Source organism: Delphinus delphis, chromosome 1 (genome assembly GCF_949987515.2).
Source record: "Delphinus delphis chromosome 1, mDelDel1.2, whole genome shotgun sequence".
NCBI lineage: Eukaryota > Metazoa > Chordata > Mammalia > Artiodactyla > Delphinidae > Delphinus > Delphinus delphis.
The window spans coordinates 98,471,813-98,499,445 of record NC_082683.1 but is presented as its reverse complement, the minus strand read 5'-3'; the positions used below and the strand labels follow the sequence as shown (position 1 = coordinate 98,499,445).

The 27,633-nt window shown below is 35.8% G+C and overlaps 1 protein-coding gene across 4 annotated transcripts in view; it reads left to right on the top strand.

The window, feature by feature from the left end:
- Positions 1-27,633, top strand: part of ST7L (suppression of tumorigenicity 7 like) — a 150,498-nt gene that overhangs the window by 25,975 nt on the left and 96,890 nt on the right. For all 4 annotated transcript variants that reach the window (XM_060027326.1, XM_060027351.2, XM_060027333.2 and 1 more), the window contains exons 7-11: positions 2,302-2,456; positions 3,931-4,028; positions 4,455-4,569; positions 6,790-6,862; positions 7,797-7,899. In XM_060027326.1, coding sequence (XP_059883309.1) covers positions 2,302-2,456; positions 3,931-4,028; positions 4,455-4,569; positions 6,790-6,862; positions 7,797-7,899 — 544 coding nt within the window. The remainder of the gene's footprint in view (positions 1-2,301; positions 2,457-3,930; positions 4,029-4,454; positions 4,570-6,789; positions 6,863-7,796; positions 7,900-27,633) is intronic.

The following is a 27,633-nucleotide window of genomic DNA, read 5'->3' as shown; positions in this document are numbered from 1 at the left end:
TAGACTGAAACTCTCAAAGCTTGCTAAGATCAAGAATAAGGCAAGAAAGTCTGCTCTTGCCACTTCTATTTATTATTTTTTTAATTAATTATTTATTTTTGGCTGCATTGGGTCTTTGTTGCTGTGTGCGGGCTTTCTCTAGTTATGGTGAGCAGGGGCAACTCTTCGTTTTGGTGTGTGGGCTTCTCATTGCAGTGGCTTCTCTTGTTGCAGAGCACAGGCTCTAGGCATGTGGGCTTCAGTAGTTGTGGCTTGCGGGTTCTAGAGCACAGGCTCAGTAGTTGTGGCACACAGGCTTAGTTGCTCTGCGGCATGTGGGATCTTCCCGGACCAGGGCTCGAACCCATGTCCCCTGCATTGGCAGGCGGATTCTTAACCACTGCACTACCAGGGAATCCCACCACCTCTATTTAACATTGCACTGGAGGTGCTAGCCAATGCACTTAGGCAAGAATGGCTTTCGTATGGGAGAGGAAGAAGTAAAACTATCTCTCTTCACAGATGACATGATCTTAATATATAGAAAACCTTAAAGAATCCACCAAAAAACTATTGGAGCTAATAAAAGAGTTCAGCAAAGTTGCAGGAGACAAGATCAACTTAAAATCAGTTGTTTTTTTATATAGTAGCAATGAACAATCTGAAAAGGAAATTAAGAAAACAGTTCCATTTACAATAGCGTCAAAAATGTTAAAACACTTAAGAATAAATTTAACCAAGAGGTGCACTTGTACACTGAAAACTACAAAGTATTATCAAAAGAAGTTAAAGAAGGCCTAAATAATGGAAAGACATCTTGTGTTCATAGATTGGAAGACTTATTATTGTTAAGATATCAGTACTTCTCAAGTTGATCTACAAATTCTGTGCAGTCTCCATCAAAATTTCAATTGCCCGTTTTGCAGAAATGGACAAACTGATCCTAAAATACGGAATTACAGGAGACCTCCAGTAGCCAAAATAATCTTGAAAAAGAACAAAGTAGGAGGACTCACTTCCTGATTTCAAAACTTACTATGAACCTACAGTAATTAAATAATAAGAATAGCCATCTAATCTAGATGGAATCAAATTTAGAGTCCAGAAAAAAACCCATACATCTGTGGTCAATTGATTTTTGACAAGGGTGCCAAGACCATTCAGTGTGGGAAACAATAGTCTTTTCAGCAAATGGTAACAGCTAGATAACCACATACAAAAGTATGAAGTTAGACCCTTAACACACACCATACACAATTAATTAAAAATTAAAGACCTAAATTTAAGAGCTAAAACTATAAAACTCTTAGAAGAAAACATAGGAGCAAATTTTCATGACTGTCAATTTGGCAGTGGTTTCTTAGATATGACACCAAAAGTACAACCAAAAAAGGAAAATTAGATAGACTTCATCAAAATTAAAAGCTTTTGTGCATCAAAGGATACTGTCAAGAAAGTGAAAACGCAACCCACAGGATGAGAGAAAATATTTGCACGTCGTATTTGATAAGGGTCTAGTTATCCAGAATATATAAAGAACTCTTACAACTCAATGACAGAAAGACAACCAATTAAAAATGGGCCAAGGACTTGAAATGTCTGTTTCTTCAAGGAAGACATACAAATGACCGAAAAATACATGAAAAGATGCTCAGTGTCATTCATCATAAGGGAAATGAAAAACACAATGAGATACCCCTTCACAAGAGGCGTTTAACAGCAATAACAGAACAAAATAAAAACAAAAAATAGAAAGTGTTTTTGAAAAACCAAAATTTAGTACCAAGTTTAAGCTCGTACTGCTCACCACACAACAGGCCAGTAATCAAGAGATGAGTTGTTGGGCAAAGAATAACGACTTTATTCAGAAAGCCAGCAAACTGAGAAGATGGTGGGCTCATGCCCCAAAGAACCATCTTGCCTGAGTTGGAATTCAGTCTTCTTTTATACTAAAAGGGGAGGGAGTAAAGTCAAACATTTTCTGATTCCCATCAGCCTCCAGAGGGGATGTGTTAATTTCTTCCTCCCTGCAGTCATTCACAGGTGGGCCTGGTCAAGATGTTTCCTGTGAGCTAAACAGAAGTATATTAGCTTAATGCTCATTACCTGGGAGGCAGGGTTCTGAGAGATGGGTCATTATATATAATTTAAGCTTATAGGCAACATCCATATAGTGATTAATTTGTAATAGAATACAAATGTTCTTCCCTATTACAGAAAGTGTAGGGAAAGATACGGAAATGTGATGTAAAGGGACATACCCCAAAGAAAATACTTGTCTTACCATTTTACTTAAAATTGCCTTGCTTGCTTTCTTTATAGCTGTGCTACTGCATATGTTCTACTGGCTGAGGAAGAAGCAACAACTATTGTAGATGCTGAAAGGTTATTTAAACAGGCACTCAAGGCAGGAGAAACAATTTACAGGCGGTCACAACAGTGCCAGCACCAAAGTCCTCAGCATGAAGCTCAACTGAGTAAGTGAATTTGAACTAATTTTCCCCTTTTAGTTCCTGCAACTGCCTGTTTTATGTGTAAAACACAAAACAACAACAATTTAAAAAACTTAATACTTAAAAGTTAGCTACTTTTCATAAGAGATAACAAATCTATTCAAGTCAGCAAGACAGAAATGTATATTAGCTAGGGAATGCTTGTGGAAGGGAACAAATCTGTTCTCGTTATTGAGAGATGTGCTGCTCTGAAACTTAACAATAATTTATTTCATGTGAGAATTGGGCTGGTCATTGGAGAAACACAACTCAAAAGTATTCAAGATTCAAGAGAACCTTCTAGTGATGATAAGCAGCTATTACCTTTATCCTCACCCTTACCCAAGCAATAGTAGAGGTATATCATTTGGTTTGCTCTTCAGACAGTATATATCTCCATATAATGCCAGGGAGTGGCCCTTCAGCACAAAACCAGCCTTACACTTGATATTGACTATTTCTTCGGTTGTTTTTTCTCCATGATGTGTTTGAGACCATATGGGCCATAGCAACTGAGGTCCTTTCTTTCCACTCTCAGGCATACTCTCCCAGTTGTGATCGAGACACTTTTACCAAAGATGTTAGAATCTGTAATGCTGCTGCTTCCTGCTATTTTGTGTGGCCAGAGGGCTTTAGTTTCATGATTTTGGCAGATAATGGGCAATAAATTGAAATATGTTTATATAATGCATTATCTCCTGGAGTTAAGTTCTCAATCTTTTGTTTGTGTAAATTAAAATTAGGATAATGTTTTCTCTCTAAACTAAATATTGATGTATATAGTATGTTTCGTTAATGCGTGTTGTTATAACACACAACTGTGGGAATATGTAATTTTGCAGTCTGGAACTAATGAAACTACATCTGTAAAAAAGTCATGCCATTTGTCCTTATATAATCTCAGATATAGTTATGAGATAGTTCCAGAAATATTTGTTAGCCCTTTCTAGAAGTAGTTTGTTAGTTACTTGCTGTTGACCAAAAATTTATGCTAGCATGGAAATTTTGTTTTGAATATCTTTTGTTTGTCAGCTAAGATAATAGAGAATATTAAAATAGTAGATTGTTTATGCAGAAACTTAATAATGTTATTTCTTCCTATTAATGTATGTCTTTTAATAGTAAAATCTACTTGCCAAGTATACACAAATTACTTTATATATACTGTACTCAGATTACTTAATGTTAGAGGCAAAAGTAGTTCTCTCTATATATATTTTTTAAGCTTTTAGTATAAAAAACTTCAAACATCTATAAAAATAGAGCAGTATAATGAACCTTCGTTCATTGTCCATCACCCAAATTCAACTATTATTAATATTCTTCCATTCTGACACAATTTAATTTTAATTGAACCTCCCAAGGTAAGCAAATAAAATTAACAGGTAATATGTTAATGAAGTAGCAGGTCATAATATAAAAGTGATAGTTTTGTGTCATTTGTTGTTTTTCTAAATAGGGAGAGATACCAATGTACTGGTGTATATTAAAAGAAGACTGGCAATGTGTGCAAGAAAATTAGGAAGAATAAGAGAAGCAGTAAAAATAATGAGAGATGTAAGTAAATTTGATGACTCAACCTTTATCTTTATTCCTTCAAAAACAGAATGTGTTTTAAGTTGCCAGTTAAGTTAATGCAGAATCACTATGTGTTTTCCTTTTTTTTTCTAACATTGATTGATTGATTGATTGATTGGCCATGCTGCCCAGCTTGCGGGGTCTTAGTTCCTTGACCAGGGATCGAACCCCGGGCCCCAGCAGAGAAAATGCCGAATCCTAACCACTGGACCGCCAAGAAATTCCCCAGAATCACTGTTTTTTTTAATTGATAGTTTTATAACGATATTTATTTAATATACATAGATTTCTTAGAGGTTGAGTCTCCACAGTTTTAAGAAACAAAAGAATTTCTACCTCAGTGAATTTGATTCAGCTCTGAGTTCCTTTTGTATAATTTTAATCTTTTTTCTTTTTAATATACAGTTGATGAAAGAATTTCCCCCTCTTACCATGTTGAACATCCATGAAAATCTCCTAGAATCACTTTTAGAATTACAGGCCTATGCAGATGTCCAAGCAGTTCTAGCAAAATATGATGGTGAGTGATAATTCTCTTAGTTAATAGCATGGTTAAAGTATTTTTTTTCTATTAAGTAATCATAAATGTGATCCTACTCTGGTATTTCTGTGATTTTCTCTTTGCATTCTTACCAGTCAGTATCTAGTATCTGTGGATATAAGTTGCTATTAAGTATCCTCTTTATCAGTACTTTTGGTAGCAAAAGTCTGCAAGGAGGAACTTTCCTTCTCTCAAGATGTATTCATTTTTTTATTGAGCGCCTAATGTGAGTGAGGCACTTGGAATACAGTGGTGAATAAGAAGACATGGACTTAGCCCTCGTAGAATTTACCGTTTAGTGGAACATACAGACAAATGAATAGTAGTTATATTGAGGCATAGCGTGTTAGGTGAGGTAATAGAAAAGTATGGGGTGCTATGCACTTCATTTGTTTTGGAGTGGCAGGGAAGGCTAACAGAAGTTGCTTAGAGTATATATAAGAGTAACTCAGAATAACATTTTACGATGCTTTTTAGTTACAAAGTATAATTTATTATCTCATCTGATCCTTATAACAATCTTGTGAGGTGGTAGGACAAGTACAATATTTTTACTGTTTCCGGTTAGTAAATAAGAAAACTGGAGTAGAAGAAGGTTAAGTGATTGGGTAAGGTCTTCTAGCCAGTAAGTGGCAAGCTTGAACTTAAACTTAGGTATTCCATTTGTTTGTTTACTAGTCTCCCAACAGTAAGTAAGAAGTCAATATATGTTGGCTATTTTTATTATTATACGATAACAGTTCCAGTTTACCACAAATGGATTTGGGAGAATTTTTGAGAAGCATAGCCTTTCTCCTCATTCTGAGTAAGGCATCAGCTTTTAACCCCAAGCTGGAAACATCCTAACTAGCATAATATTTCTGGTCATATCTTTCACTGTATTAGAACACATTTAAGTCACTTATTCACACTCTCCTGTTGTAAGCTCCTACCCATTAGCTTGGGAATCTCCATGACTTGGAAAGTTTGAAATTTGTTACACTTGGAAAGAGAAGTTTATTTCTTTTAAACATCTGGAATTCTTAGGAAGTGCTTTAGAGTAGTATAGGCTCATGGAGAAATTTGTGAGAAATTCTTTCCATATGTTACTTATCAGATGCATGGCCTGCTTATGATACTTATGATGAACAAGCTTAGGGACTGAATATGAAAAATCAGATAGGACCTATTCATTAAAAATAAAATAAAACTAGCAACTTGGATATGCTTCTGTGTTTTCAGTTATTTTTATGAGTCCCCAGTTTTCACCCTTCTAGAATCCTGAAAAAGTTAAAAGCAAGTTTACTTCTTTAGTTCTCCATTTGCTGGTATAACTCTGGAATCTGGAAAGAGAGTTCTGTAGTCTTACTCTGCCAATAACATTATTTTGGTCATTCTTTAAGAAAGAACTCATATAATTAATTTCATTGTAGTTCTCAATTTCTTTTTATTTTATAAAAAATCATCTTTTAAGAAAATGTAGAAAATGCAAAAACATCAGAAGAAGAAAAAAATGAAAACCACCCATGATTATATCACCTGGACTTAACTACTATTAATTTTTTTAACATTTATTTATTATTTATTTAGGCTGTGCCGGGTCTTAGTCGCGGCATGTGGGATCTGCATTGTGTCACGCAGGATCTTTAGTTGTGGCATGCGGGCTTCTTAGTTGCAGCACGTGCACTCTTAGTTGCGGCAAGCTTGTGGGATCTAGTTCCCCAACCAGGGATTGAACCCAGGCCCCCTACATTGGGAGTGCGGAGTCTTACCCACTGGGCCACCAGGGAAGTCCTGTTAATTTTTTTTTTTCTTAATCTTAGTTTTTCTCTGTGAATAGGTGGAGTTTTTACATAGTTCTATCTATACAATGGCTTTTTCCTTGGATAGTATTATTATAAGCAGCTTCTTATAAGCATTTGTTGAGTACTTTTTACCACTGTATGAGGGCTTTCACAGACATGGTTTAATTTAATCTCTGCTAGAAAAGTACCATTTCTCTATTTTGGGAAAACTGAGGTTAAAGAAGTTGTGCTAGTTCAAGGATGCATAGCTGGTAAATAGTAGAATCAAGATTCAGACTCAGGTTTTCCAATTATATGTCCATGTGCTTTTACTACTATATTATATCCGTTGAATTTGAACTATGAATTATTCTTATTAGAAATTGTCTTAAGATATTTTTGTGATTCTTACCCAAATTAAAAATTATTATTATAGATATAAGCCTTCCAAAGTCAGCAGCCATCTGTTATACAGCAGCACTATTGAAGACAAGGACTGTTTCAGATAAGTAAGTAGTTATGAAAACTATAATAGTTTAGAAAGACTGCTAAACTCAATATTGTTTTTCATCCACTGACTTTAAACAATGCTTTTTTTTCCCTACTTCCTGCTGAATAACCCTTGATCTTATGGGGCTTAGAAGCTTCTTACTATGTGTAGTGGAAAGAGCAAGGTTTTTAGAGCTAAGTGAACTTGGATTCAAATTCAAAGTCTACAGCATACCAGCTATGGAACTTTGGTCAAGTTAATCAGTGTGAGTTTCTTTATTATCTGTAAAATGAGAATAATAATACTGTAGGGTGGTTGTGTGAGGATTATATGTGTTAAATGCCCAAAGCAATGCTAGATAGAAAGTATATCCAGTACATAGTAGCTATGATGGTAATTGTAAGATATGTGGTAGGGAAATAGGTTTCATGTTACCTGTTTTGAGATTATAATTCTGAGTTATTCTGATTTCCTTGTATTTTTGGCTGTCCTTAATGAATTTCTCTTTATTGCACAGGTAAGTTATTCAGAAACCAACCAAATGGCAACTGCTTTCTTTCACCTTAGATTACTGTGGCTTGATATGAATTAGAATGGACTGTTCACAGTCTGTGAACAGTGAAAATTTGATAAGAATGTACTTCTATTTCATGAGATTCTCTAGATGTCCCTGTGTGGCATTTCTTATTTTATTACTTTGCCCAAAGTGTGTCTTTAATGGACTTCTGAAGGTTTTCTTCACGTTAACTTGAATATTTCCATTTCTTATGCTGCCTTCCTTTATATGTTGAACCAAAGGCTTTACTTTTATGTTTAGTAGCCATTTGGCTTTGACTTTAGCCATCACCAGAAACCTCTGATTTAGGGTGCTAAATTACGATCTCAGTTAATTAATTGATTAAAATACTTATTTATTTAAATATTTATTTCTTCATTTTGTGGTTTTCTTACAGATTTTCTCCAGAAACAGCCTCCAGAAGAGGGTTAAGCACAGCAGAAATTAATGCTGTGGAAGCAATTCATAGAGCTGTGGAATTTAATCCTCATGTTCCAAAAGTAAGAAACTTTATGATAGAAATACTACTTTTATTTAAGTTAATCAAATTGGTAACAGTGTATAGACCAATGTTTGGGTCTCCATAATTTGAGTCAGAATTGTTTTAGTCTGCTATATTTTGATGCTTAGTGTTTACCCTAAAGGGGATGTTAAAAAGAATTTAGAAAGGTGGATAGGAGCAGTATTTCAGTATAGGCTTTATAATTGCTGTCAAAATAAAATTTGATGTACAATATGTTCACTTAGCTGTTCCTTTTACTATAGTTATAGAGAAGAAATAAAATGGCTTGGTCCTAATAAAAGATCATTCATATTTCAGATCATTAAATCAAATATCCTGTTACTATAAAAGCTATTTACATCTAGACAGATGCTTTTGAATGAGGGCTGGGTAGACAAAGACTGAAGACAAATAGATTAAAATAATCAGTGTTAGGAAACAGATGTGAAAGTTCCCAGAAAAACTGCTGAGTTGATGTTTATTTAGTCCCAGATGAACTGTACTCATCTCATTTGTCTTAATATTGTACACCTTGCAGACATACAGATCATTGGTTAATCTTCGTGTGTTATAACCCAAGATGAAATTTTGGATTTTAAAAACAATGCCCCAAGTTAGGGAGTATAGAGTATTCAAGAATATGCCTTTATTTAAAAGAGTAATTGTAACTGTTGATTCCAGTATAATATGTTAGTGGAATTTGGAAACTAGTAAACATTAAAGGATTAACCTCTAAAAAATAATCTCGAAGAAATGCAAGTTGTAAGTCTGTTAGAGTAAGTAAAGACAGAGTCAAGAATATTACTGAAATCTAAGGATGAGAGTCAACAAATATTTTTGCCATTCTCTCATTAAGTGAAACTGGTCCCATAAATTTCAATAAAAATTTTAGTGTGAATTATAATACATATACAGCAAAGTGTAAAAAACAGAAATGTGTATCTTAATGATTTATTATAAAGCAAATGAGTGGAAACTACCACTGAGGTCAAGAAACAACATTGTCAGCCCCCAGAAACCCACCTGCCCTTTCCCAATTACAACTTCCTCCCTCCTGCCTAAACTTAACCACCATTCTGACATTAATTATGTTTATTAATTATGTTTTTCCTTCTTTTCTTATATTTTTAGTCTATACTTTTCCTTTATTGCTGGCTTTATAAAACAGGTTACGGAATTGTCCCTCTTTTATCATTCTCTGGAATAATTTGTGTAAAAATTAGAATTATTTCTGCCTTCAGTGATTGGAAGAATTTGCTGATAAAGCTGTCTGATTTTGGATTTTTCTTTGTGAGAAGAATTTTCATTACAAATTTCATATCTTTAATAGTTTAATTACAAATTCAATTTTTTTAACCATTCCATAACTATTCACATTTCTTGTTTCTTCTTGTGTTAGCTTTTGGTAAGTTGTATTTTTCTAGGAATTTATTACATCAAAAATTTCAAATTTATTGGCATAAAGATTTCATAAAATCCTTTTATTGGCTTGTTAATATGTGCAGAATCAGTTGTAACATCCATTTTTTAATTCATAACACTGGCTACCTTTCTTTTTGGCCCTCTATTGGATTCCTCAGGGATTTATCAATTTTATTAGTCTTCGTGAAGAACCAACCTCTGGCTTTGTTGATCTTCTCTACTGTTTGTTTTCTGGTTCATTCATTTCTGCTCTTTACAGCCTTCTTTCAACTTTCTTTGGCCCCATTTTTTTTTAATTCTTGTATCTTCTTTTTTTTTTAATTAATTATTTTTGGCTGTGTTGGGTCTTCATTGCTGCATGCGGGTTTTCTCTAGATTGGCGAGTGGGGGCTACTCTTCGTTGCAGTGTGCGGGCTTCTCATTGCAGTGGCTTCTCTTGTTGCAGAGCACAGGCTCTACGTGCACGGGCTTCAGTAGCTGTGGCACGTGGGCTCAGTAGTTGTGGCTCGCAGGCTCTAGAGCACAGGCTCAGTAGTTGTGGCACATGGGCTTAGTTGCTCCGTGGCATGTGGGATCTTCCTGGACCAGGGCACGAACTTGTGTCCCCTGCTCTGGCAGGCGGATTCTTAACCACTGAACCACCAGGGAAGTCCCTCTTGTATCTTCTTATAAGGTATTTAACTCATTAATTTTTAATGTTTCTTCTTCTAACATATCCATTTAACCTTTCTCTAAGTACAATTTTAACTGCATACTATAGCATTATTTTTTTTATAATTTAGTTCAAAAATATTTTCTAATTTCCACTATTACTTCCTCTTTGATTTAGAGGTATATTTATTCCATTTAGATGTGTATTTCTTAATTTTAAAACATATGAAAATTATCTTTTTATCAATAATTTCTGACGTAATTGCATTGTGGCCAGAGAACATACAATGTGTGATTTCACCCCTTTGAAACATTTTTTAATTCTTGAATTTCTATTTATTTTTCACATCTCTCGTATTATTTATAGGTTTGAATTCTCTGCCAAAAGTTTAAATATAATCTGTTATCTCTTTGAAAATAAAGTAGTTATCTTAAAGTCTTTCTCTGATAATCCCAATATCTAGAACGTCCCTGTTTCTGTTTTTAACATCTGTTTTTTTCTGCTGCATCATGTTCATATCGTCTTTTCTCTTATGCCTGATTTTCTTTCGCTATGTGCCAGATATTTTATTTGAAAAATTGTAGACATAGCTTAAAATCTCAGATAATATTATGTTCCTTCATAGAGGATTTTCCTTGCCCTTAGATGCCTGGAAGAAGCATTGGTAGGACAGGATCACCTTAATTCAGTTTCAGGGATTGAAATTTTCTGGTCTACCCGGATGACTTGAAACTGGACTGCAGTCCATGAAAGTTTCAGTTTATTTCTGGTTCACCCTTATTCCTAAGATGCAGCTTTCAGAGTCCCAGTCCAATCCTGAGGGTTTTGCCAGGCTCTCACTCTTGACAGGACTTGGACTTCAACTTTTGTTCCAGTAGCCTTACGAAACTGGCAAAAATACTGAACAGCCTCCTAGCTATCTTTTCCAGAATTGTCAAATGTCCCTATAGTGAAAGAAGCCCCAGGTGTGGCTTACTTCTCTGCTTTCTGCCGTCTTTAGACTGTGGCCTGGTAATTCTCTACCCTTTGTTAATTATCTGATGTATTTGATTCAATTTTTTAAAATCGACAGCTTTTCTAGCTGTCTGGGAGGGTTCATCTGAGTTACCCAGTCTTCCGTTACTGGAAGCAGAGGTCTAAAAATACTTGTATATGAAATGCTCTGCTCTCTCTTGCTGCAGAGTGGTTAAGAGAACGGATTCAGCAACTAAACTGCCTACATTTGAATTCTGGCTCCACTACTTCCTAGCTGTATTACCTTGGACAAGTTACTTAACTTCTCTAGACTTGAGTTTCCTCATGTGTAAGCTGGGGATAATATTCCCTACCTCTTAGAGTTGTTATTAAGATTAAATGAGTGCATATCTTTAAAGTGCTTAGAAGAGTACCTAACACGTAGTAAGCTTTACAGAAGTGGTTGTTATTGTTAGTACCCAGGATGGGGTGGAAATCTGTTCCTTGTGTGAGAAGATAAGCAGCAGTTATTAATCAGAACTATTCAAATTAAATACACCATTGATATCTAAAAAATTTATTTAATTCCCACTCAAAATAACAAAATCGGGATTGTCTGTTCCCTGTGGTTGTTCTTTTCTGCTTTAAAAACCCTCTTACGTAAAATGTATTCTCAGCAGTAACAGTTCTTTTTTTTTTAACATCTTTATTGGAGTATAATTACTTTACAATGGTTTGTTAGTTTCTGCTTTATAACAAAGTGAATCAGCTATACATATACATATATATATATCCCCATATCCCCTCCCTCTTGCATCTCCCTCCCACCCTCCCTATCCCATCCCTGTAGGTGGTTGCAAAGCACAGAGCTGATCTCCTTGTGCTATGCAGCTGCTTCCCACTAGCTATGTATTTTACATTTGGTAGTGTATATATGTCCATGCCACTCTCTCACTTCATTGCAGCTTACCCTTCCCCCTCCCCGTGTCCTCAAGTCCATTCTCTACGTCTGCATTTTTATTCCTGTTCTGCCCCTAGGTTCTTCAGAACCATTTTTTTTTAGATTCCATATATATGTGTTAGCATACAGTATTTGTTTTTCTCTTGCTGACTTACTTCACTCTATGACAGACTCTAGGTCCATCCACCTCACTACAAATAACTCAATTTCGTTCCTTTTTATGGCTGAGTAATAGTCCATTGTATATGTGTGCCACATCTTCTTTACCCATTCGTCTGTCGATGGACACTTAGGTTGCTTCCATGTCCTGGCTATTGTAAATAGAGCTGCAGTGAACATTGTGGTACATGACTTTTTTTGAATTATGGTTTTCTCAGGGTATGTGCCCAGTAGTGGGATTGCTGGGTTGTATGGTAGTTCTGTTTTTAGTTTTTTAAGGAACCTCCGTACTCTTCTCCATAGTGGCTGTATCAATTTACATTTCCACCAGCAGTGCAAGAGTGTTCCCTTTTCTCCACACCCTCTCCAGCATTTATTGTTTCTAGATTTTTTGATGATGGCCATTCTGACCAGTGTGAGATGATATCTCATTGTAGTTTTGATTTGCATTTCTCTAATGATTAGTGATGTTGATCATCCTTTCATGTGTTTGTTGGCAATCTGTATATCTTCTTTGGAGAAATGTCTATTTAGGTCTTCGGCCCATTTTTGGATAGGGTTATTTGTTTTTTTTGATATTGAGCTGCATGAGCTGCTTGTGTATTTTGGAGATTAGTCCTTTGTCAGTTTCAGCAGTAACAATTCTGATGGTGTACATTGTGCATTGGTTTTCAAAACTACTGCCAGAGCCACCATGGGTGAGGGGAGGGTAGCGGAAATCCCAGGCATTGCCCAAATTATAAAATTAAATTGTTGGATATGTAATATATATTAACCTTCATATTGAATCTGTCTAAATAATCTGTGATGCTTTTAGTGATACTTCTTTTGAGTTTAAAAACCTACACACACATATAGTGAAATACTCCAAAATACTTCTGAGAGAAATTAAAGAAGACCTAAATAAATGGAGATATATACCATGTTTGTGGATTAGAAGACTAATTATTGTTAAGATCTCTCCAAATTGATCTGTAGATTAAATGCAATTCCTATTAAAATCCTAGTAGACTTGTTTGTAAAAACTGACAAGCTTGGGCTTCCCTGGTGGTGCAGTGGTTGAGAGTCCACCTGCCGATGCAGGGGACATGAGTTCGTGCCCCGGTCCGGGAAGATCCCACATGCCACGGAGTGGCTGGGCCTGTGAGCCATGACCGCTGAGCCTGCGCGTCTGGAGCCTGCGCTCTGCAACGGGAGAGGCCACAACAATGAGAGGCCCGCGTACCACAAAAAAAACCCCCAAAAAAACAAAACAAAAAAACTGACAAGCTCATTCTAAAATTTATATGGAAATGCAAAGGATCTAGAATAGCCAAAACCGTTTTGAGAAAGAACAGTAAGGTTAGAGGGACTTATACTACCCAATTTCAAGACATTTTTAAAGCTACGGTAATTAAGATAATATAATATTGGCATGAAGGTTGAAATGTAGATCAATGAAAGACAATAGAGAATCCTGAAATAAACTCACATAATTTTGGTCAGTTGATTTTCAACAAGAGTTCCAATGCAATTCAATGGGGAAAGGATAATCTTTTCAACAGATGGTGCTGGGAAAATCAGGCATCTATGTGAAAAACAAACAAACAACCTAGACCCTCTCCTCATGCCAAATAAAAAATTAACTCAAAATGGATCAAAGATCTAAATGTAAGAGGTAAAATTATAAAAATTCTAGAAGGAAACAGAACCTGGGTTAGGCAAAGATTTCTTCAAAAGCATGATCAATTAAAAAAAACCTGATAGATTGGACTTCTTAAAATGTTTGCTCTTCAAAAGTTATCACTAACAAAATGGAAAGATAAGCCAAATGACTGCAGGTCATTTATCTCTTAAAGTTTGGTATCCAGAACTTATAAAGAACTTTTATAACTCAGTAATAATAGGACAAACAACTCACTTCATCAGAGAAGTTTTATGAATTAGCTATCAAAGAAGGCACATGAAAAGATACTCAGCATCATTAGTCATTGGGAAAACAAATTAGAACCACAGTGTGATACTACTTTATATCCACTAGAATGGCTATACTCACATAGACTTACAATATCAGGTGTTGGCAAGAATGTAGAGAAAATGCATATATTGCTGCCAGGCATTTAAAATAGTATAGCTACTTTGGAAAACAGTTGTGTAGTTAAACATATACTTACCATATGATCCATCAATTCCATTCCTAGATATTTACCCAAGAGCAATGAAAACGTATGCCTATACAAAGACTTGTATGAAAGTGTTCATAGCAATATTATTCACAATAGCAAATAATTGGAAACAGTCCGAAGATAGGTGAATGAATAAATAAGTGGTGATATATCCACATAATGGAACACTTCTTAGCACTAAAAAGGAACGAAGTATAAGTACATGCAACAACATAAATGAACCTCAAATACTTTATGCCAAGTGCAAGAAACCAGACACAAAAGACAATATATTGGGGACTTCCTTGGTGGTGCAGTGCCAGTGCAGGGGATATGGGTTTGAGCCCTGGTCCGGGAAGATCCCACATGCCGCGGAGCAGCTAAACCCGTGCGCCACAACTACTGAGCCTGCGCTCTAGAGCCTGTGAGCCACAACTACTGAAGTCCGTGTGCCTAGAGCCCATGCTTTGCAACAAAGAGAAGCCACTGCAATGTGAAGCCTGCGCACTGCAACAAAGAATAGCCCCAGCTTGCCACTAGAGAAAGCCCACGTGCAGCAACGAAGACCCAACACAGCCAAAAATTAAATTAAAAAAAAAAAAGACAACATATTGGGGACTGCCCTAGTGGCGCAGTTGTTAAGACTCTGTGCTCCCAATGCAGGGGGCCCAGGTTCAATCCCTGGCCAGGGAACTAGATCCCATACGCATGCTGCAACTAAGAGTTTGCATGCCACAACTAAGGAGCCGGCAAGTCGCAACTAAGGAGCCCACCTGACGCAACTAAAGGAGCCCACCTGCCACAACTAAGACCTGGCACAACCAAATAACTAAATAAATATTAAAAAAAATAAATTATCATCAGTACTTACAGTTGAGCCAAGGAGTGTATTATATTTCCTTAAAAAAAAGACAGCATATTGTATGATTCCATTTATATGAAATTTATGAAATAGGTAAAACTATAGACACAAAAGGCAGATCAGTGGTTCCCTGGGGCTGTGGGTAGGAGTGGAGATTGACTTCAAACAGGCATGAGGGAACTTTTTATGGTGATGGTTGCACAACTGTATAAATTTAGTAAAAATCATTGAACTGTATACTTAAAATGGTAAATTTTGTGATATATAAAGTATACGTCAGTAGAACTGTAAAATATGTTATTTAATTAAATATAAATATACATTTAATAAGTATGTAATATGTATATACTGCAATATTTGAAAATCATTTTTAGCACCAGTAAAGCCTTGCCTGAAAAAAAATCATTTTTATTTATAGGTAGAAATTTGTATATTTTTTCCCCTTACCTAAATACCAAAACCAGTTGACAATTCAGCTCTATCAAAATATCCAACTGAGTAGAATGGCTCTGTAACCTTACGTTATTGTTTGTGGATAGGCAGTTTAAGCTGGGTGTTACCAAACAGGTTAAAAATTAAGGTTTTAGGGGGGAAATTTTATGCTCCAACAATTTGGATAATATCCCACTTAAATAACATTAGTGTTATATGAATTGGAAGAGCGCTGGAATTTGTGGCTGTTTTTGCAAGTGATGAAGTATGTACAGATATTCTCTCCTCTCTCTCTTCTATTATAGTCTCTATCTGTGATTCTCTCAGCTGGAGCCAGCAAACATAAAGGGCTTTAGGGGTTTTCTTCCTCAGACTTCAACAATGTGTCATGATAACTTACTTAACCTAATGAACAGTGACACTTAAATATATATATATATTTTTAAATCTTCTTTTATTCTTATAAATTTATTATGCAAATTTTCAAATGTTCTATGAATCTTACCAGTAAAATGACAAATTGTAAAGCTGTTTTAGCAGGAACTATTTTGGCTACTTTCCACATAACTACAACAGAAATGGCTATAGGTCTAGAGCTGTGCAATTTGTTAAAGCTGGAAGCCATTAGAAGTGCAGTAGAAAAAGATCACATAAATCTCTTCAGGCTATGAATTTGCTTTAGATGTTTCATCAGTATTGATTGCTTTTACAGATTTTTTTAATCTACTGAATGAATTCAGTATACAGTAACTATGATAGTAATAGTAAAAAAATTAGAACAACATGTTTTCATGATTTTTGACTTGTTCTTCATTACCTAGGTATGGCTTTGGTTCAATAAACATTTTGTTTTAGTCACCAAACAAGAAAAAGATTATGTATCTTTCAGCTACTATAGAAATTGTTGGTTTTTAAAATTTTACGGTAGAAAATATTTCATACTTTTTAAATATTCCATAGCATCCTGTTTCAGTCATTCTTGTGTCTCACATTTTTTTATTATCCAACCATCAAGAAGTATTTTTTAATTAAAATAATTCATATACAATATAATTCACCCTTTTAAAGTATACAATTCAGTGGTTTTTAGTATATTCACAAGGTTGTGTAATTATCACCACTCTCTGATTCTAGAACATTTTTATTACCCCCAAAAGAAACCCTGTAGCTATTAGCAGTCACTCCCCATTCCTCTCTCCCCAAATCCATGACAACACAGATCTACCTTCTGTCTCTGTAGATTTAGAATTATATTATGTGGCCTTTTCACTTAGCATAAGGTAGCAGGTATCAATACTTCCTTTCTTTTTATGGCTGAGTAGTAATCCATTGTATGGATATACCACATTTTGTTTATCCATTCATCAGGTGATGGGCATTTGGGTTGGTTCCACTTTTTGGCTATTATGAATAATGCTGGTGTGAATATTCATGTGCAAGCTTTTGTGTGGACACATGGTTTCACTTCTCTTGGGTATATGCCTAGGAGTGGAATTGATGGATCATATGGTAATTCTCTATGCTTAACTTTTTGAGAGACTGCCAAGCTTTTTCAAAGTTGGCTGTGCTATTTTACATTCCCAATGTAAAAAATTCCCAAAAATTTACAGCAATTTTTGAGGGTTACAATTTCTGTACATCTGTGCCAACAGTTGTTATTGTCTGTGTTTTGACTGTAGTTGTCCTAGTAGGTGTGAAGTGGCATCTCATGATTTTGATTTGCATTTCCTAGTGACTAATGATGTTGAACATCTTTTAATGTGGTTATTGGCCATTTGTATATCTTCTTTTTTTAAATTTTTTAAAATAATTTTTATTGAGTATAGTCGATTTACAATGTTTTTAGTTTCAGGTGCACAGTAAAGTGAATCAGTTTTACATATATCCACTTTTTTTTAGATTCTTTTCCCATATAGGCCATTACAGAGTATTGAGTAGAGTTTGCTGTGCTATACAGTAGGTACTTAGTAGGTATTTATTTTATATATAGTAGTGTATATATCTCAATCCCAATCTCCCAATTTGTCCCTCCCCCCCGTTCCCCCTGGAAACCATAAGTTTGTTTTCTACGTCTGTGACTCTATTTCTGTTTTGTAAATAAGTTCATTTGTACCAATTTTTTTTTAGATTCCACATACAAGCGATATTATATGATATTTGTCTTTCTCTGTCTTACTTCACTCAGTATGACAATCTCTAGGTCAATCCATGTTGCTGCAAATGGCATTATTTCATTCTTTTCTATGACTGAATAATATTCCATTGTGTATATATACCACATCTTCTTTATCCATTCATCTTTCAGTGGACATTTAGGTTGCTTCCATGTCTTGGCTATTGTAAATAGTGCTGCAATGAACATTGGGGTGCATGGATCTTTTCTAATTATGGTTTTCTCCAGATATATGCCCAGGAGTGGGATTGTGTATCTTCTTTGGATAAATATCCAAGTCCTTTGCACATTTTTTTTTTTTTTTTTTTTTTTTTTTTTTTTGCGGTACGTGGGCCTCTCACTGTTGTGGCCTCTCCCGCTGCGGAGCACAGGCTCCGGACGCGCAGGCTCAGCGGCCATGGCTCACGGACCCAGCCGCTCCGCGGCACGCGGGATCCTCCCGGACCAGGGCATGAACCAGTGTCCCCTGCATCGGCAGACGGACTCTCAACCACTGCGCCACCAGGGAAGCCCTGCACATTTTTAAATTCATCTTTTTATTATAAAAAGTATTCTTTAACATTATTATTATAGTTAGCCATTGACATTCTTGATTAATATGGTCCAAAACCATGTGAATCTCCATGGGTTGAGAAATACCAGTATAACATATAATTTTACTCCTGAAATGAGAACATGAGGATGGGTCATGAACCTTGCTGAGATATGGATGCTGAAGATTCAACTAGGGTTATTCATTTGGTAAGTTACTCACATGTGTGCACAAGCCTCAGAGCACAAATGATTGAAATTTGTTCCTTAGCAAAATTATGGCTTTATAAATCATGGATGTTTAGAGATAGCACAGATGATTGAAATCGTAAATATTAAATCCAAAAATATCCATGATTTGCTATAGATGTAATTGTTCTTAGTATGACACTTTACACATCAGTTAGAATAGTATTATCTAACTTTAATTTAGGATCTAGCAATAGCTTGCTGCAATATTTCATTGAAGGTTTTTTTAATTAGCATACTACCACCAAATTCTTCTAAATTTTATTATCTTTAGATTTAAATTTGAGATACTTGCCTTAAAAACAAAATCACAGAATAGAAAGTCCAGAAATATATCTGTATGTATTTTGTCATTTGGTTTTTGACAAAAGCACCAATGCAGTTCAGTGGGGAAAGGAAACTCTTTTCAACAAATGGTGCTGGAACATCTAGATGTCTGAATGGGGGGAAAAATCATGAAATATTCTCATAGCATACATAAACATTAATTTGAGATGGATCATTTACCTAAATGTAAGAGCTAAAACTATACATCTAGAAGAAAACATCTAAGAATATCTTTGAAATTTTGGGGTAGACAGAGATTTCCTAGGACACAATAGGCACTTAACTGTAAGAGAAAAAATTCTAAATTGGCCTTTTCAAAAATTGAAAATTCTTCTCACTGATGACAGTGTTAAGAAAAATGAAAAGGCAGGAAATTCCCCAGCCGCCCAGTGTTTAGAACTCCGTGCTTTCACTGCCGTGGGCACAGGTTCGATCCCTGGTTGGGGAACTAAGATCCTGCAAGCTGTGCGGTGTGGCAAAAATAAATAAATAAATAAATAAAAATCATCATCATTTTTAAAAAAATGAAAAGGCAAACCACAAATAGGAAAAAAAATATTTCCAGTTTGTTTGTTTGGCAAAGGACTCAAATCCAGAATATATAAGTATAAAATGACAACTTTAATGTAAAACATGGTCAAAAGCCTTGAACAGATACTTCAGAAAAGAAGATATTGGAATGTCCAATAAACACATAAAGAGGTGCTCACCATTGTTGGTTATCAAGGAAATGCATTATAAAATTACAAGGTATCATGCCTATCAGAATGGCTGTAATTGAAAATACTGATAAAATACTGGTAAGAATGTGGAACATTTAGAACTCTAGTACATTACTGCTAAGAGTATATAAAATGATACAACCACTTTGTCAGTTTCTTATAAAATTAAACATATACCTCACCCTATGACCCAGTTCTACTCCAAGGTGTGCATCCAAGAGAAAAAAATTTATTTAGCAATAAAAAGAAAAGAACTACTGGTACAGCAAAACATGGATGAATCTTAAAAATATAGCGTTCAAAAGAATATATACTGAATGATTCCATTTATGTGATATTCAAGAAAAGGCAAAAGTGATCTATTGTGGTAGAAATTAGAATGGTGGTTGCCTCAGGTGGTCAGGATAGAGGTATTAACTGGAAAGGAGAACTTTCTGGGGTGATGGTGTTGCTTGTCTACTTTCTTTCTTTTTTTAAATTTATTTTTGGCTGTGTCAGGTCTTAGTTGTGGCATTCAGGATCTTTCATTGCAGCACTTGGTCTTCTCTCTAGTTGTGGTGCACGGGTTCCAGAGCGTGCGGGATCTGTAGTTGTGGCACTCGGGCTCAGTATTTGAAGCTCGTGGGCTTAGTTGCCCTGCGGCATGTGGGATCTTAGTTCCCTGACCAGGGGTCAAACCCGCATCCCCTGCACTGGAAGGAGGATTCTTAACCGCTGGACCACCAGGGAAGTCCCTTGTTAAAACTCATCGAACTGAATACTTAAGACCCGTGCATTTTACTGTTTTTAAATTATACCTCAATAAAGAAAAAAGAATCAGACTCAACATGGAAAGCACTGTCAAGGTATCATGCCTCCTGATTAAATGAGATGATATATGTGAAGTTCTCAACACAATGTCTGAGTGTCAGGCAACAGCATTGATTATTATGGCCATCACTGCTTTATTATACTCTGTTACCATTTTCTCCTCCTGTTTAAGCTGTTCCAGTGTGTCCTCTTCCCTTGTAAATATTAGTTTAGTGCTTTAGAGTGTATAAGATTTGGGGATTCCTTTGTTGAGATGGGGTGAAGGTGAAGATGGTTAGGTGAGACAGTTAGGAATTAACTAATTTGAATTACTTAATACCCTGAGGACAGTTTGTGTCTTCCAGAAGAAGCCCTTGAGGGAAGAGTGGCGTAGAACATTTAAAAACAAAACAAAACCTTGTTTAGTAAATCTCTGCAACTTGAGTACATGTTTAGGAATATGCTATCTGTGGCTTTTTAAAATTATTCTTATTTTACAATAAAACTGGTTTTGGTATTGTGCTGCTAAGCAAGTAGACCATGCCAGGAGGCCTTTACAAGTGCAAGGGGAATTTTAAAAATAAATGGATACATAAAAGGTAAAATCCATTCTGGCTGATCAGAAATTGAAGCCCGTAGGATGTTGAGTCCCATCCATTAGAGAAGGTACTAGGTCTTTAGCAGCGGGCTTACATTTCTTTTGGCCAGACTACTTATATTATAGCAGCATAAGTAAAAGATGAGGGAGATGGGCACTCAGTTGAGATTCTGAGTGGCATAGCAGGAGTACAGGGAATAAAGGGAAGTGGTGTTAAAGTCTGTGACCCATACTTAGAGCACAGTGAGGCCTTTGCCTTTCCCTTATATTGTACTGTGGCCCAGGTGGAAGGGTTGAGATATGAAATGCTTATCTCTTGAGATGCTGCTCTGTAGGATGATTTGGAAAGTCATTTTCCTGAAGCACATGCCCTGTTTAGCCTCCCATCCCTCTCTTTTTAATATAAGATCACTTTCCCTTTGCTCCTGAGGCTGCTAGGTAGTATCATGTTTTCTTTCAGTTTATTCATACAGCAGTTGTTTACTTTCTATCTGGGAACTTTCTTTAGTCTCCCTTATAATACACCTCCATGTGGAATCTTTGCATTCAGCCTGCCTGTCCAATCTCATAGAATGTGCACTGAGAAAACTAATTGGAGAGATAAATTGGTCTTGATGTGCATGACTGATCAAGAGCAAAGTACCTTAATTTCAGATGCCTTCAGAGAGATTTTTCTTTAACCTCTGCTTTTAAGAGGAAGATTATAAAGCATTATCGTTACTTCAGGTCAGAATTATATTGCTTTTGGTCAAAAGCTGTTGTAAGATTTGCAAAGTAATAGAAACAAAGTAATCTAGAGATAAATTATAAAGATCAAAGCAATTCAAAATTAAAGTGAATTTGAGCGTAAGCATAGGTATGGATTTAGAGTTATAAAAGATACCATCAGACCATACATCATTATGTCTTTTTAACTATAGCTTCCAAAGTAGCTTTAATTTTTAATATTTTTAGCGAAAAGCAAGAGACTTTGAGTAATTATTTGAGTATATTGTCCATAGTTGAATACTAGTTAAAATTGGCCCACACAATTTCCAGATATAACAAGAAGATGATTTGGAGGTAATATGGAAGGTCCTGCAGCACATACTAGGTACCAGCCTTGGTTTATGTCTTTAACTATATTTTATTTGCCAGTTATTTCCAAATATGTTAACTCTGGCTTCCTTCCTTGTCTTTAGATTTGCATTTCTATCTAGTTGTGGAAATTTTTACCTGGGTATCTAATAAGTACTTCAGACACTTTAATGTGTTCTCAAACTGATTTTTTTTTTAATTTATTTTTTAGTCTCTTCTCCAACTTGCCTCTCCTTCCTTATTTCTATATTTTGACTTATGGCTTTATTATTTTCTTCTGTAATTAACCTTTACTCTGCTCTTTCCAAATTACCAACTCGTATTATGACCTTTGAAATCTCTTTCAGATCTAGCCATCTTCTCCATCCCCACTGTCACTGCTCATTGTGCACCTTCACTACCTTTTTTTGTGTGTGTGGTACGTGGGCCTCTCACTGTTGTGGCCTCTCCCGTTGTGGAACACAGGCTCCGGACGCGCAGGCTCAGCGGCCATGGCTCACGGCCCAGCCGCTCCGCGGCATGTGGGATCTTCCCGGACCGGGGCACGAACCCGTGTCCCCTGAATCAGCAGGCGGACTCTCAACCACTGCGCCACCAGGGAAGCCCTATTCTTTTAAAAATTATTATTGTTATAAAAGTAATGAATGCTTTAAAAAAAAATTCAGACCCTTTAGAAGTTTATAAAGTAAAAAATCCCCTGTTTCTTCTCTCCCAATTCTACTTCTCTCACGTAACCACTGTTTCTGTTTGGTGTATATGTTGCCAGACATTTTCTGTGCATTTTTAAACATACAGATATGTATGTGTAGAAATACAGTAATCTCAAATACTCTACCATCTTTTGTTTGGACCATTAAAACAGATTCCTCAGTGGTCTCCCTGCCATCAAACCCTCTCTACTCTGGTCATTGCCAGAGTTATCCACCTAAATAGCAAATCTTACTCTGCCTAAAGAGCTCTGCTTGTTCCCTATTGCCTATACGATAAGGACCAACCCCGTAGTATTGCGTGTATAGAAACCCTTCATAGTCTGGGCCCAGTATCTGTCTCCAGCCTCGCTCCTCACCACTTCTGCCTTGTTCCTTACCTCCAGTGCTACTATTCCCTGGATTGGCCAGGTCTCATTATGACTCCCTACCGTTGTACATATGCTCAGTCTCTTCTCTACCTGGCAAGTTTCTACTCATTCTTCAAGATCCTGCTCATCTGTTGCCTCCTTTGTAGAGGTGTCTTTCCCACTTTTCCCAAGCAGAGGTAATGGCTCTTTCTTCTGTTTCTTTAGTACCTTAATCATCTTTTTTTTTTTTTCTTTTGGTCTGTTTGTATGTCTCTCCCTTAGTTATTGGTGAGCTTTTTAAAAAGCAGGACTCTTGTCTTAGCATCATTTTATGTCTGATATTCTACTCACCACATAACAGGCATTCAATAAATGTTTGGTAAATAAACATGTTTGTAATTTAGATCTGCATTACTATAAAGACCTATCTAAGGTAAAGAAAATAAAATTTTAGATCCCATCAATTTTTTAAGCCATTTAATATTTTGTGAGTTTTGCTACATTATGTCACTTTGGGCCTTTTAAGGACAGTAGTACAATTTCAGCATGACCTTATTTCTTAACTGATAAAAGAACTCAGCTTTTAATGGAATACTATACTATATTTTAAATGAGTTAGATCTATATAGAGATGGGAAGAGATATACAAGATATATTGTGAAGTAAAAAGTGAGTTGCGTAACAGTTTGATACTATATTTCAGAAAAGTAGAATCAGTATGTTATGCTTAAAAAAAGAAATCCAGACAAACATAAATAAGATTATTATCTTTATTTCCTTTTTTCTTTTATTCTCCAATCTTGTAATAGATTCTTTTCTGTGTAACTCTGTAATGTTTGCATTTTTGTACTGTGAGCATGTACTTTTATAAGCAAAAAAAAAAAAAGAGACCAAAACAAAACAAATTACCCGTCAGTTTTTAACCTTTCATATTCTTCTTCCTACAGAAGTAAAGTCTTGATAGCTGAATTTTTTTGTTTTCATTTTGTTTTGTTTTTAGTTTGCCCAGAAAGTTAGAAAATATCTTTAAGTAAAACTGAAATACTTAAAGGTATGAGTTTGAAGACATTTTAGCTATATATATCAGATCCAGTCAGTTAATTATTTTAGGACCTGCTTTGGATAGTGTAATACACTAGGTGCTGAAGTAGAATATGAAGGATATGGTTTCTATCATGTAGTGACTACACCTTATTCTGGGTAGCAGAAATTCTTGAGTAGCACTTTGTGGAGGAGATAAAATGAGTAATAATCCTATAATTACATATTTTAAGTATATTTTCTTTTTTTCTTTTGTCTTTTTAATTTATTTTATTTTTGGCTGCATTGGGTCTTCGTTGCTGCCCGCGGGCTTTCTCTAGTTGACGTGAGCGGGGGCTGCTCCTCATTGCGGTGCGCAGGCTTCTCATTGCGCTGGCTTCTCTTGTTGCGGAGCACGGGCTCTAGGCACGCGGGCTTCAGTAATTGTGGCGCTCCGGCTCAGCAGTTGTGACTTGCGGGCTTTAGAGCACGGGCTCAGTAGTTGTGGCACACGGGCTTAGTTGCTCTGCAGCATGTGGGATCCACCCGGACCAGAACTCGAACCCGTGTCCCCTGCGCTGGCAGGCGGATTCTCAACCACTGTGCCACCAGGGAAGTCCCTAAGTATATTTTCTTTAAACTGAAAGTTTTTCTTTATATTTTGAGGGTGAAATTCTATTTCACTGTCCTATTTCAGAAACTGAAATATAAGAATTTCTTTGAAGTCAAATTGTAGAGGACATTTGCTGGTAGGTAAGACATGATAATAAAAAGTAAGGTAGCATAAGGAAACAATTTTTTAATGATTAAATAGTGAAGATTTTTAATATAAAATCCTGAAGTATTATTTCCTAATAAACGTACCATATCTGATTCTGAATTGTCACTTAGATTATTACTCAGTGAAAGTATAGATATATAGTTGCTATTAACAGAAGTATTTTTAGATATATTAAGTTGATACCTTTTATAATATAAGTTTTACTCAATAATTGTTAACTTAATATCTTTGCTTACCATTTGCTAAGTGGCTACCAAGATAGGGTTTAGTCTAAAGCTTCAGGGTTCTAAAACACATTGAAAATAATTTGAGATGTTTTTATCTGTAAAATAAAACAGATCTCTAATCGAAAGGACTTAGTTTAAGTATTAAACCTCTCTGAAAATAAGATATTCTTTTTATGATGGAGATTCCACTGTGTTTGCTTCATTTTCTTTGCTTCCTACTGAAGAAGCTCTTAGTGCACTTGCAAAGAGCATAAGGAGTCGTGTCAGAGGTCAGCTATTTGAGTCCATTTTCCCACAGTCGCCTGGTGCGAGTGATCTTTTACTGTGTTTTAAAAAATGGGCAAGGATTAAAGAGGATTAGAAAGAATATTACCCTCCTGAATATAGGCCCAAGGCACTAAGGGTAGAGAACCCAGCCAGGCAGCAAATGGGCTTTGCTTGACCAGGACACAACCTCTGCTGCATTCCTTTAAGAAACTGAATGGGAAATGTTAAGTCCCCAAACTGGATTAGTAAATAATCTCATAGCTTGTGACATCTGCTAAAATAAATTGATAAGCAGACTGCATTCTTACACTTTGAGGAGAGAGCTAGAGACATCAAGACTAAGAGTAATTATTCTTTTTATCTTTTTGCTTTTTAATTTCACCTTTATTGGGGTATAGGAATAAGAGTAATTCAAGATGAGCATTAAGCTCAGTAAGTGTTGGAAAGGCATATTCCATAAACAAAAAAGAAAAATTACTTTAGATGTATTAATACCATGAGTACATATGTATTGATTAATAACCTAAGGCTTAAAATTTAAAACCACTTCAATTATTTTTAGAATTCTTCCTGTTTGTAGTAGTTTTACAAAGTGTTTCACACATTCAACTGTTTAATTCATGTTGTTTATCTTATTAGCTTGTGTAATGACCTGAGGAACTTAGAATTTGAAATGTGAGAATATATCTTTTAAGACACGTTTGGAATGTTTCTCTTTTTATATCTTATAATAGATGTTAATGTGGTTTGGACCATATGACACATAATTTGGTATCAAATTATTGAAACCCAAAGAGGTTGTTTCACAGCTAGTCTAGTAGGGGAGGTATACTCTGGCCTCAGTCTTTGGAAGAAGTAGTTAGCTAACTAAATATTTTTTAAAAGATTTTGTTTTAAGTTGACCACTTTAATAGTAAAGATGATGTACAAGTGTAATTTTGCATCTTTCTTCATGTAATTAGTATATTTGATTAGTGCAGTAACTGATTATGCTGCTTTTGTTATGGATTATAATATTAAGGCAAGTATTTTCTTCAAGAGTTTAGAATTTAATTTCATATGTTAATAAGAATTGATAGGTCATAACTTCTTTAACAGGCACACTCACTCATCTTGCAGTATGCTCTCAAGTCTCAAGAGTTAAAATTGTTCAGGTTGGCCCTGTACATTGAATATGTCCTCCTGTTCTTCTCCCCACCATACCCCCCAACCTGCTCATCCACATTCCACCTGTCTTTATATATCAGCTCAAATCCCAAATTCTATCAAGTGGTTTAAATCATAATTTATACCTCTTAAACATAGAATTACCATATAGCCTAGCAATTCCACTCCTAGGTAACCCAAGAGAGATGAAAACATTTGTTCACATGAAAATTCATACACAAATGTTTATTGCAGCATTATTCATAATAGCCAAAAGGTGAAAACCAAATGTCTATCAAATGATGAATGGATAAAGAACTGTGGTCTGTCCATACAATAGAATATTATTCAGCCACAAAAAAGAATGGGGTACTGATACATGCTACAACATGGGTGTATGCTAAGTGAAATAAACCAGTCACAAAAGACCCTATATTATGTGATTCTGTTTGTATGAAATATCTGGAATAGGCAAATCTATAGGACAGAGAGTATATTAGTGGTTGCTTAGGGCTTAGGGGGATTGTGGGTGTAGAGGGTGATAACTAAAGAGTATGGGGTTTCCTTATTTTAAAATTTTTATTGAAGTATAGTTGATTTACAATGCTGTGTCAGTTTCTACTGTAGAGCACAGTGATTCAGTTATACATATATATGCATTCTTTTTCATATTCTTTTCCATTATGGTTTATCACAGGATATTGAATATAGTTCCCTGTGCTATATAGTAGAAACTTATTGTTTATCCATCCTCTATATAATAGTTTGCATCTGGTAATCCCAAACTTCCAATTCATCCCTCCCCCACCCCCTCTTCCCTTGGCAACCATAAGTCTGTTCTCTATGTCCATGAGTCTGTTTCTGTTTCATAAAAGTTCACTGGGGTCATATTTTATTTTATTTTATTTATTATTTTTTAAAATTTATTTTATTTTTGGCTGTGTCAGGTCTTAGTTATGGCATGGGGGATCTTTCGTTGCGGCATGCGGGCTTCTCCCTAGTTGTGGCATGCAGGCTCCAGAGCACGTGGGCTCTGTAGTTGTGGCACGCAGGCTCCAGAGTGCATGAGCTCTGTAGTTGTGGCATGCAGGCTTGGTTTCCCCACGGCATGTGGAATCTTAGTTCCCCAACCAGGGATCGAACCTGCGTCCCCTGCATTGGAAGGCAGATTCTTAACCGCTG